This window comes from Lynx rufus, unplaced genomic scaffold, assembly GCF_022079265.1.
Source record: "Lynx rufus isolate CCGP_SWC_20201006 ecotype Redwood Valley unplaced genomic scaffold, mLynRuf1.p SCAF_42, whole genome shotgun sequence".
In the NCBI taxonomy this organism is placed as follows: Eukaryota; Metazoa; Chordata; class Mammalia; order Carnivora; family Felidae; genus Lynx; species Lynx rufus.
Window position 1 is genome coordinate 655,807 of NW_025814859.1, and position 13,032 is coordinate 668,838.

Genomic DNA, 13,032 nt, shown 5'->3' on the forward strand with positions numbered 1-13,032 from the left:
GTAATTTTTTATCATGTACTGCCTCTACTTTTTGGGGGCTTTTCATGTTCTTCTTTTTGTAGCTCCTTTAGGTGTAAGGTTAGGTGGTTTATTTGAGATATTTCTTGTTTCTTGAAGTAGGCCTCTATTGCTAGAAACTTCCCCCTTACAGCCTTCCTGCATCCCAAAGATTTTTTACTGTTGTGTTTTCATTTATCTCCATGCATTTTTTGATTTCCTCTTTGATTTCTTGATTGAGTCATTCATTGTTTACTACCATGTTATTTAGCCTACATGTATTTGTGTTGTTTCCAGATTATTCTTCCTACTGATTTCTAGGTTCATACTGTTGTGGTCAGAAAACATGCATGATATGACTTTCTTTTCAAATTTATTGAGACTTGTTTTGTGGCCTAATATGTGATTTGTCCTGGAAAATGTTCCATGTGTACTTTAAGAGAATGTGTATTATGCTCTTTTTGGATGGAATTTTTTTGAATATATATTATATATATCATGTGGGAAACCACATAAGGCTTTCAGCTGATTTTTCAGCAGAAGTGTTGCAGTCTGGAAGGAAGTGGCATATATTTAAAGTGCTGAAAGGAAAAAAAGTCTGCAATCAAGAATACCCAGCAAGGTTATCATTCAGAATAGGAGGAGAGATAAAGTGTTTCCCAGATAAACAAAAGTTAAAGGAGTTCATAACCCTTACAGCAGCCTTCAAGAAAAATTAAAGGGAATTCTTTGAATAGAAAGAAAAGGCCATACTTAGGAGTAAGAAAATTATGAAAGGAAAAAATTCATAGGTAAATGCAAACATAAAATAGAAATAGTAGATTAATAACTTATAAAACCAGTATGGAGGTTAAAGTACAAAAACATTAAAATCAATTATATATTCAAAAATCAGTCAAGAGGTTCACAAAATATAAGAATATAAAGTATAGTATCATATACATAAAACATGGGGGTGGTAAAAAAAAATTGAGTGCTTTTAGAATGGGTTCCATCTTCAGTGACCACCAACTGAATATAGACTGCTACACACTTTAGATGGTATATATGAACCTAATGGTAACCACAAACCCCAAACCTATAGTAAATACACAAAAAATAAAGAGAAAGGAATCCAAGCATAACACTAAAGAAAGCCATCCAACCACAATTTAAGACAGCAAGAGAAGAAAGGAAGAGAGAACTGCAAAAAAACTGTAAAACAAGTGACATAATGGCAGTAGGTACATACCTGTTAATAATTGATTTAAATGTAAATGGACTGCTTCAATTAAAAGACAAAAGGTGACTGAATTGACAAAATTGTAAGACTGTATGCTTCCTATAAGAGACTCCATTCAGACCTAAATATATACAGATTGATAGTGAAGGTATGGAAAAAGTTTATCATGCAAATGGAAGTGAAAAGAAAGCTGGGGTAGCAGTACTTACAAAATACACTTTAAAATAAAGAGGGTAACAAAATACAAATAGGACATAATAATAAAAGGAATAATGCAGAATGAGAATACAACAATTATAAATACCTATGCAACCAACATGGGAGCACCTAAATATATAAAGCAACTGGTCTAAGACATAAAGGAAGAAATTGATAGTAATATAATAATAGTAGGGAGCATTAACACCCGACTTACATCAATGGATAGATCATCCAGTCAGAAAATCAATAAGAAAATAGTAAATTTCAATGACATTTTAGACCAGATGGATGTAACAGCTGTATACAGGAGAATAGAGGAAATCTCTTAATATTAATTATTTACTCTCAAAGTTCTTCCTTTTTTGGGGCGCCTGGGTGGCTCAGTTGGTTAAGCGGCCGACTTCGGCTCAGGTCATGATCTCGCGGTCCGTGGGTTTGAGCCCCGCGTCGGGCTCTGTGCTGACAGCTCAGAGCCTGGAGCCTGTTTCAGATTCTGTGTCTCCCTCTCTCTGACCCTCCCCTGTTCATGCTCTGTCTCTCCCTGTCTCAAAAGTAAATAAAATGTAAAAAAAAAAAAAAAAAAAAAAAGTTCTTCCTTTTTTTCTCTTCTGTAGATCCCAGAGTCATTAAGACATACTACATGGCAGAGACTGGGAAAAGGCAACTTAAGACAGATACTACATGTTACCAGGGTAAGATTAAGCAGATACTTCTATATATAACTCAGAAAAGTGTGCATTTCTTTGAGCATTTTCAAATTTATACTATATATTTTGTATTTCTCAATTCCTCTTTTCATTTTTTTCTAAATAGAAAGATGAATAAGAAATTATGTTTTTGCTCATAGAAATAGGGATAGATATCTTGATTATTTTTTCATTCCTGGAAAGATCTGTCAGAATCTCTTGAGATCAGTGCCAGCTACAGTAACATTTTCAGAATGCTTTTTATAAATGTAATATCAGCTTGTTGACCTTAAAATTATCCTGGTAATTTGTATCTGATGTATGGAATGCTATAAGATTTTCAAATGCGTGAAAGCCCTTTACCTTAGAAGATGTTCAGGGACTCTTTGCTTATTAGAGCCTGATGCTTAGTTTACGTGTTGATAAAAGTTATTTTTCATTGTTAATATAAGTGAAAGACAACTTCAAAATTTCTCAGTGGTCTGAAATTATACAGGCAATTCTCCAAGATGGGAAAGGTTGGAAAATTAGAAGACAGGCTAAACCCTGAGTACTACGTTTATTATTTCTAACAGTTATTTGCCTTTAAAGTACAAGGCATTGTTCTAATTTATGCAGAGGCTGTAAAAGTGAATAACATTTCAATCTTTTGCTTTGTCGAAGACCGTATTATCTTCTGTGGTATTCATCAGAGTGCTTGATATAATTTGTTACTCAGTCTTTTAGATGGAAAAAAATGTCACAGAGACATTATAACACTAAAATTTGTATTTTGATGTTTTCCCTTTAAAAATGCTTTAAGATTGTTGATCCAAGAATCAGTAACCCATTTATGGCAATTATTTTTTGTTCTCAACTGGTGCAAATGGGAAGACACTTTTGGTTTTTGTGATTCCATTTTCATAGCTTGACCCAAAGCTCATACTATTATGATTTAGCACTGATACACATTTGTGTTTATAAAGTACTGTGTCCTTCATTAATTCATTAATTATTGATTATTATGGCTACTGAAGAAGCATTATTATATGTATTTATTTCATTAAGTATGTTTTAACTGAGGAAAACTTTAAATATTGGCAAGCTTAAATTTTGAGCCTAATCTTTACTGTCTTAGTAACTTTATATTTCTCAAATAATTTAACATATATTTCTCTAACCTAAGAATCAGTCTTAAGACCTATTTTAGAAATTTGTAGTAGGCAAGATGTTGCATATTTTCAAGGCTAGTTGAGAGATTTATAGATAGCTCTGTTTTATAAGCTAATCCATTAAGCATTGAAATCTACCCTGCCCACATACAAGACACTGTGGTATAAGCCATGGGAGATATAAGGATAAAAGAGACTGGCTTAATTTCAAGAAACTTACCATGTAATAGGAAAGACACAACATGCATGCATATTACTATAGCATAAGATAGACAGTAAACATTAAAAATACATATATAGGGGCACCTGGGTGGCTCAGTTGGTTAAGTGTCCAACTTCAGCTCAGGTCATGGTCTCACAGTCCGTGAGTACAAGCCCCATGTCAGGCTCTGTGCTGTCAGTTCAAAGCCTTGAGCCTGCTTCAGATTCCGTGTCTCCCTCTCTCTCTACCCCTCCCCCACTCATGTTCTGTCTCTATCAAAAAATGAATAAACATTAAAAATTTTTTTAAATACTCATATATATATATGTGTATATATATACACACGTGTATATATGAGAAAGAATAAGGAAAAGAATCAGTTATATAAAATGAACTATATTATAAAGCAAAAATGTATACATGTGGAAAACAAGTGGGATATAATTAGTTAACCCTAGGATATTCTTTGCCAATGATAGAGTAACAGATTACATAGTACTATGGTAGCAAATGACAATAAGAAAGCTGGTATAAATCAAATAGAAGTGTAATATAAGTCAAAGTTCTTTAACATTAATTTCAAAAGCTCTTTAGAGAAAGTAATTCTGAATTAATATTAGTTATATTTCAGTATCTTTGTGTAAGTGTATTGTAAGCTAATCGTGAAGGTGTTTTGCTTTGTTGTGCTAGGTTAAAAGCTATGCCTATGAATTTGTATGTGATACATTCATTAGATTAGGCTAAGTCAGAGTTTTAAAGATCTGAAATTCTGTAATAGCTAATGGATGACTTGGTATCATCTTCAACTAGGCTCTCCAGGCATGGCCACTGATAGAAAAGAGGACATGTTGGCATGGTCATGCAGGAGGAGGACTCCACACAGACCCAAAAGAAGGGGTAAGAGTGAATAACAGTAACTACAAATTCTTATACATACTGTATTTGCGCAGAATGCACCCACGCGCGCGCGCACACACACACACACACATTCAAGATTATTATCTTCCAGGGTATTTTGATTGACTCTTATTACCACAGGTTTTCTAATGCAAAACCTTATGAATTGACCATGGTTATATGGCTGAGACTTTCTTGGGCTTAAAACAAACAAAAAATATCATGATTGACTAAAAAAAGAAAAAAGTTATCAACCTAAATATTTTATTTATTCACTTAAAATAGCATTGGTTGATGTTATTTGTTATATAATCCAGCCTTATAAATAAATAGGTAAATTAGATTTAGCACTTAGAAGCAATTTGTGTGTGTGTGTGTGTGTGTGTGTGTGTTGTGGTTAACATTTCCCCTTCTGTACACTTAGTTTAGAAAGATCCTAGAATGTCCCCTAGCTTCCTGATAAATCTTCCATCTACCTGATCCATTCATTTAATTATCCATATTCTTTTTTTCATATTTTTTTAAAGTTCTTATTTTAATTCCAGTTAGTTAATATACAGTGTTATATTATTTTCAGGTATATAATATAGTAATTCAACATTTCCATATATCACTCAGTGCTCATCACAACAAACAAGTGTACTCCTTAATCCCTCCCCATCACCTATTTAACCCATTCCCCACCCCCTTCCATCTGGTAACCATCAGATTGTTCTCTGTAATTAAGAGTCTGTTTCCTCTTTTGTCTCTCTGTTGTTTTCCCCTTTGCTTGTTTGTTTTGGTTCTTAAATTCTACATATGAATGAAATCATATGGGTATTTGTCGTTCTCTGATTGACTCATTTTGCTAAGCATTATACTCTCAGGTTCCATCCATGTTGTTACAAATGGCAAGACTTCCTTCTTTTTGATGGCTGAATAATATTCCAGTGTGTGTGTGTGTGTGTGTGTGTGTGTATTCATCAATCAGTGGACACTTGGGTTGCTTCCATATCTTGGCTATTGTAAATAATGCTGCTATGAACATAGGGGTGCATGTATCCCTTTGAATTAGATTCTTGTATTCTTTGTGTAAATACCCAGTTGTGTGATTGCTGGATCTTAAGGTAGTTCTATTTTTAACTTTTTGAGGAACCTCCATACTGTTTTCCACAGTGGGCTGTACCACTTGGATGTTCTTAACACTACTAACAAAAATAATAATGCTGCTCAGGAGGTATTTAAATGATCTGTTTATCCAATCTCTGTAGTAAAGGGGATTATGGAAAAACAGTAGTGGTTTCACTATTTGGAAGCTCTTGTTTTTAAAATGGATAAATTAGAGGGTTGATGGGGTTTGGAGGGAGGGCAAAGTGGGTGATGGGCATTGAGAAGGGTACCTGTTGGGATGAGCACTGGGTGTTGTATGGAAACCAATTTGACAATAAATTTCATATTAAAAAATAGATAAATTAACAAATTATTTGTTTTATAATAGAATCTTCAGATTTTTGAAGAATTTCGGTGCTATACTCCTGCATTTAAACTTTTTTTTAATGTGCTTCTTTTGAAGAATGAGTTAGTTTACTAATTAGTTAATTCTGTGCTGATAATAACATGAGTAATGAAGAACTTAAAATAAGGACTACTTTCCAGACTTTGCTTGACATACTCTTTTTTTATGTTTAAAGCAGATCCTCATTGGATATAGTCAGAAGCTAGTAGTATTACAAGAGAGATTAACATGTACTAGAGCAATCAGAGAGCTTTGGTATAAAACTTGATATAATCAGGAGTGGAACAACAGCTTGGAGTATTAAAAAATTGGAGTCCTGAGGAGATAATGGAATAACAAATCTCCAGGCTTGTTCAACTGAATGGACACTTAGACCAATGGACAAGAATACTTGGATGACATGGAGAGGCTGTTTTCTAGCTCTGATTTTATACATCATCAAGTAGCCTTATGATCTTCATCTCATTTTTCCAATTGACTTCCCTTGGGATAGGGAATTAACTGACTGGCCAATGTGAATATCAGTCAGCTTGTTATTTTTTTATTATACATTATTAAGTTGACTGTTGGGTATAAATATATCTCATATGTACCATAAGCCATTTTAGGACCTTTTCACTCTAGTATCAGACTAATAGAGTATAGAAAACAAACCTTAAGGTACAGAGAAATTAATAATAATAGAGCTTTTCCTAATAATAGATCTTTCATCTCCCATCTATAAACTTATTGTATACTTATATTCCCAGTAATATTGGAGAAATTCTTCAGTTACCCTCTCAATTTTTCCATTAGACATCTGCTCAACTTGCTTGTCTTTTTGTTGCATCCACATGACTCCTGAAACAGAATGCTACAGGCACCAGTGACAGTCACAACAAAGTTTATTGCAATGAGAGGCAGGAATATTGGAGAAGTTCTTCAGTTACCCTCTCAATTTTTCCACTAGACATCTGCTCAACTTGCTTGTCTTTTTGTTGCGTCCACATGACTCCTGAAACAGAATGCTACGGGTACCAGTGACAGTCACAACAAAGTTTATTGCAATGAGAGGCAAGGCTGACCGATCAGGACCGACATTCTTGACCAGAGTGTGGCCTCGAACAGCCGGGGTACAGACCACATCATCTTATCATCACCTGGGAACAGAACAAAGAAATAGTTCCCAGATGGGGGTGGAAACAGTTCAGACCTTCTGCCATTAAGCCGCAACCAGTTGACCTCCTTGACCCTGCCTCTGGCCCACTTCTTCAAAGTTCTCAACATGTCCTTGCCCCAATCCAGTCAAACACCAATCCAGTTGATTTCCCTTGAACTTTTGTTCCCTTGATTGATAGGACAAGGCTGTTATCTCTTAACCTACAGTGTCAAAACAAAGCTGTTATTTCCCAAGGCTACAGGTTAGCCCTACACTGCAATTTAACCCTTACATTTTGACCTAGCTTTTATCAAGCCACTGTTATTTCTAACAGTATTGAACTAGTGATTGAATTTATTCCTTTAATTGCAGTTACTTACCTTTAGCATGGATTGAAGAGACAGTTCTCTTCTCTGGACAGTTTGCTTATCCATGAAATTGTGGGCATTTCCACATTATTTGCTGCTTAATTGGTTCTTTAGGGAAAAAGCATTCAGTCTGTAGCACACATTTATACAAAACAAATTGCATCCAAAATTTGTAGTATATATTTTATTCTTCCTCACCACAAACTTTGCCCCTAAGTAGTTTCTTTATAAACTAGTCCCTTGATCTAGGATTAGAACATTTCTTGCTATTAGAATTCAGGAATACGATTTTTTTCTTGAAGTAATCTCTACACCCAACGTGGAGCTCGAACTCACAACCCCAAGATCAAGAGTCACATGCTCTACTGACTGAGCCAGCCAGGAACCCCTGAATTTAGCAATGTCTTTAAAACTAGAATTCTTAGATAAATCCCATATCAGTTAAAGAAAAGGTGACTCTGTTACCTTTATCAAAAGCTCATTTTCTTTTTTCTTACTCTTTTATTTTCTTATAAAAGTCCATTAGGCTACACACCCTTGGAAGCAATGGACTCTTGGTGGAAAAAAATCGTTCTTGAATCAGTGCTTGATAACCTTTTCTAGTAAAAGATGAAGTTACTGACCTGAGAAGCAAAGCATACATGTAGCTTATTAATATGCAGTTTTCTTTAATATCTTAAAATTCTACCCAGTGAGTTGCTTCAGATGTGTTTTAATTTATTTTCCTTTTTGTGCCCTGCTCACATAGTTATTAGCTCTATGTATTCATTTACAGCGCTTATGGCTGTGAGTGACTACCTCTCTCCCTCAGGTCACACTATTGAATTTAGCACTGATCCATATAAACATAATATGACTCAATACACTGTTGAGTCATATGCACCTAATTTTATTTATGCATCTGTTTTTGGCTCACCATGCTGTGATTGTGCTGTTTCAGCTCCCTGTGCACAAGTAGATATTCCTTTCATTATTTCTTTTTGTCTGCCTAGCCTCATAAGGCTTATGAAGCTCTGTATTAATATCAAATAAGTAAATATTTAAAAATATTTAAAGATCTGGGGCACCTGGGTGGCTCAGTTGGTTAAGCGTCCAACTTCGGCTCAGGTCATGATCTCACGGTTCGTGGGTTCAAGCCCCGCATCGGGCTCTGTGCTGACAGCTCAGAGCCTGGAGCCTGCTTCTGATTCTGTCTCCCTCTCTCTCTGCCCCTCCCCTGCTCACACTGTCTCTCTCTGTCTCTCAAAAATAAATAAATATTAAAAAATTTAAATATTTAAAGATCTGTCACTTAGATTATTAAAATGATTTAATAAATCAAGTAATAGCTATGCCTTCTGAATATTAATGACAATGTATCCTCATGTGTTTAAGAATAGATAATTTATTAATTGAATAAATATTTATTGAGTGTTGTTTCTGGTATCATCTCTTTTTGTAGCACCTATTTTTTTTATGTTGGCCCACCTTATTTTCAGTTACTTTCATCTCCTGTTTAACAGCTCTGTGATGTTCTTAAGTATTTTCTTCCAAACTCATTTTGTTATCATACAGAGATCTTAGCCCATTTACATTCCTTCTTACATTACTTTTGTGTTTTTTTTTCTGAATCCAATTGATTTCCTTTAGTATGGCAAGCTAATTCCAGTACATAGTTGAGACCTCTGTAAAAACTTTTATTCCTCATACTATAACATAGTACTAGTTTTAATGGGGCTTAAAATGTCAGTTCCATATTTTAAATTTGAGGCTATTCATATTTAGCTTTAGCAAGAAGGCAGCATTGTATATATTGTTATTTAGCAAAGAGGAAAGTAGATTCACTCCTACTTTTGTAGGCCTTTTAATGATATTTCTAAAGCATTCAAATTTAGAGAGCTTTTGTTATCATAAGTCATCACAGTTATGTTTTTATTTTGACCATTTATTTATTATTTTTGAGAGACAGAAAGAGATAGAGCGCAAGCAGGGAAGGGGCAGAAAGAGATGGAGACACAGAATCAGAAGCAGGCTCCAGACTCTGAGCAGTCAGCACACAGCCCAACGCGGGGCTCCAACCCAAGAACTATGAGATCATGACCTGAGCTGAAGTCGGTCACTTTAGCCACCCAGGTGTCCCACAGTTATGTTTTTTTTTTTTAATTTTTTTTTTCAACTTTTTAAAATTTATTTTTGGGACAGAGAGAGAGCATGAACGGGGGAGGGGCAGAGAGAGAGGGAGACACAGAATCGGAAACAGGCTCCAGGCTCCGAGCCATCAGCCCAGAGCCCGACGCGGGGCTCGAACTCATGGACCGCGAGATCGTGACCTGGCTGAAGTCGGACGCTCAACCGATTGTGCCACCCAGGCACCCCCACAGTTATGTTTTTAAAATAACTTTTAATTTCTATTTATTTTGAAAATGATAAACAGAAAAGTGAAAGAAATTTATGTGTTCTGTTTATGTGTAAGTGAGGCTTAAATAAAAATTATGATTTCAACCACTGGCTACTTCAGGAATTTTTACCCCTGCAAAAGAACTTCCTTTCCTTAAATCATTGTTTGTTTGTTTTCCTATACTGTGATTACTCCTTACACAGTATGTTTTCAAATAAGCCAATTTCTTGTTATCCTCATTAACCATTTCCTATATTTTCTACCCTTTCTTTAAGAATGTGATCTTAAAAGGGTATGTATACTATTTGTGTTTCTTAGTCTGAAATGAAAAGGTAAGTTGATATGAAGGTGATTTTGAATTCAGTCTCAAGCTTGTGGCTTTAGATAACCCTTTTGTCTTTTAGGATTACCATTGTGTATCCAATGTATGAATTATGGCTGTTCACAGTATGATGATTGTGGTGATTTTGAAATGTGATATATGATCTTTCAGGATCTGTATTGAGACCTCCCCATGTTATTTTATTTTACTCTTGTACAGCCGGAATGAGTTGGTTTAAAATTCTTTAAAACTGTGCCTCAGCCTCTGAAATTCCTTTTTGATTTAGCCTCCACTTATAAAAAAGACGTTTTTCAAACTTTATAGTGTATCTAATGTATAACTTAAGTCATGTACTTATAGCTGAATGGGCTCATAATGCATGATTACACAACTTCAGAACCCATTTTGTTAAATAAAATGGTGACATTTTATGCACTATTAAGCCAACTAGAATAATTTTCTTGCTCTTAGCCATAACTTCTCTGTGTCATAATTGAAAAATTTTGGGATCTGTTGTAGATGGTTTTGACAGGAGAGAGTGTTTCTAAAGATATGCAGAAGCAGGGCCTTTTTGTCATTATTCCATCAAAAAAAATAAGATACAACCTGTGAAATGGGAAAGTGGTTGAAATGCCTCAATTTGAGTTATAATGCATTAAATTATATTTAGTAATAGTTCAATTGAAAAAGTGACTTTTAAAATTATAGCCTTATTCCCATTTAAAAATACCTTACTGGTTATGAGAACATATGTGAGTATATGTGTGTATAAAATAAAACATTAAGAACTGTATTTTCAGCATTTCATATTTTTGCCAACATATATATATATATATATATATATATATATGTTTAAAGTTTATTTATTTGACGGAGAGTGAGTGGGAGAGGGAGAGACGGAAGTGGAGGGAGAGAGAGAGAGAAAGAGAGAGAGAATTCTAAGCACCACCTTTTATCTTTAAAGCAGCCAGGAAGGTAGTCCTGTTTTTAGTACAATATGAACAGTTTTATTTCTGTTGCTCTTTACTCAGTAAACAGACTGAGAAATCACTGAGAAAGAGCTAGAAAAATACTTTGCTGAGTTTGGGGGGCAATAACCATAATATAAAACTACCCTGAATAATATAATGTGTTGTCCTGGGTTTCTTGTATGTTGCCAGTTTCCCCCCATTCCTTGCTGTGTGTGTACATTTACTTGAAATTGGGTAACTTTCCTCCCACAAAATGAACTAATTTTTTTCTTATTCTATATGAACTACAAAAAATACAAGCAAGCAAAAAGAATATAAAAAATCATCAGTGATTCCATCTACTCACAGCTACTTATTTTAACACTTTGGGGGAATTGCTTTCAGACCCATTTGTATGCATGTGTAAACTCATACACATGTCACTTTTTTAACATGAAAAATAAGTTTTGTGCTCTGCTTTTTTCACTTCACATTTTTCTGTGTCACTACATATATTTCTCAATGGCTACAGTTTGTTTTATACATTCACTATAATTTGTTTACACAGTTCTCCATTATTGGTCATTTAGGCTGCTTCCAACTTTTTTCCTATTAAAACTGCATGAGAATAAACATCCTTAATAGCTAAGTTTTTCATTCTTTTATTCAATAGATACGTGTTGAGTACCTACTGTATGTCAGGCACTATATTTGGTATTGAGTTACAACAGTGAGCACCAAACACAAAGTTGCTACTCATATGGAATTTAAATTCTAACAGGAAAGCAAATATTAAATCACTTCTGTATATGTAGTTTATAACTAAAATGGATGCTCTGGAAGAGAGGAATACTCCAGTGTGAAAGAATACAGCCAAGGATCCTGAGTGGGTTTAGGGAAGGCCTCATGAAGAAGTGCTGCTTGAGTTGGCAGTTAACTAATTAGAAGAGATTGGGGAGTGGGTTGGTGTTGTACGGAGGGAGATTATTTCAGACAGAATGAGTGATATCGTGCAAATGCCTTGTGGCAGGAGGGATTATAGCATATTTGAGGAACTAAAAGAAAAGAAAGCTAGTATGGCAAGAACACTGAAAGCAGTCAGGAGCCAAGCCAAGCAGACCCTCACAAGCCACGTTATGGACTTTGATCTTTAAGAGCAATAGGATGCAGTTGAAGGGTTTTAAACTGGGAGTAATATCTGATTGCAGGGTGAACTAATTGAATAGGGAGCAGAATAGATGCGGAGAAATCAGTTAGGAGATGGTTACAGTGGTTTAGGTGAGAGAATTTGATAGCTTGGATTAGGTTGGTAGTGAAAATAGATTCAAGAAATTTTTATAAAGTAAATTTGATTCAACTTAGAGAATATTCTTAAGTATTTTTTAAAGCATAAGTTTCCAGAAATGGAATTCATGACACAAAGGGCAAATTATTTTAAAAGCTGATGGTGGGTATCAAATGCTTTCTGAAAAGATTGTTTCAGTATACTCCCCCACTAACAGTGTGTTAGAGTACCCATTTCAATACAACTTCACCAGCAATGAGCATCAACTTTTTTTAAAATATCTATTCCAGAAATGGAGTAGATACTTCAGTTTTTATTATTTTTTTTTTATTTTTTTTTTCTTAAAATTTTATTTTATTTTATTTTTTTTTTATGAAGTTTATTGACAAATTGGTTTCCATACAACACCCAGTGCTCATCCCAAAAGGTGCCCTCCTCAATACCCATCACCCACCCGCCCCTCCCTCCCACCCCCCATCAACCCTCAGTTTGTTCTCAGTTTTTAACAGTCTCTTATGCTTTGGCTCTCTCCCACTCTAACGTCCTTTTTTTTTTTTTTTTACCTTCCCCTCCCCCATGGGTTCCTGTTAAGTTTCTCAGGATCCACATAAGAGTGAAACCATATGGTATCTGTCTTTCTCTGTATGGCTTATTTCACTTAGCATCACACTCTCCAGTTCCATCCACGTTGCTACAAAGGGCCATATTTCATTTTTTCTCATTGCCACGTAGTATTCCATT

The 13,032-nt window shown here is 34.9% G+C and overlaps 1 protein-coding gene across 2 annotated transcripts in view; it reads left to right on the forward strand.

The window, feature by feature from the left end:
• The window catches only part of ABCB7 (ATP binding cassette subfamily B member 7), a 184,940-nt gene that overhangs the window by 90,929 nt on the left and 80,979 nt on the right, over window positions 1-13,032 (forward strand). The window contains exons 2-3 of one of the 2 annotated variants that reach the window (XM_047097817.1): window positions 2,035-2,112; window positions 4,270-4,356. In XM_047097817.1, coding sequence (XP_046953773.1) covers window positions 2,035-2,112; window positions 4,270-4,356 — 165 coding nt within the window. The remainder of the gene's footprint in view (window positions 1-2,034; window positions 2,113-4,269; window positions 4,357-13,032) is intronic. The other variant, XM_047097818.1, reaches the window with a different exon arrangement.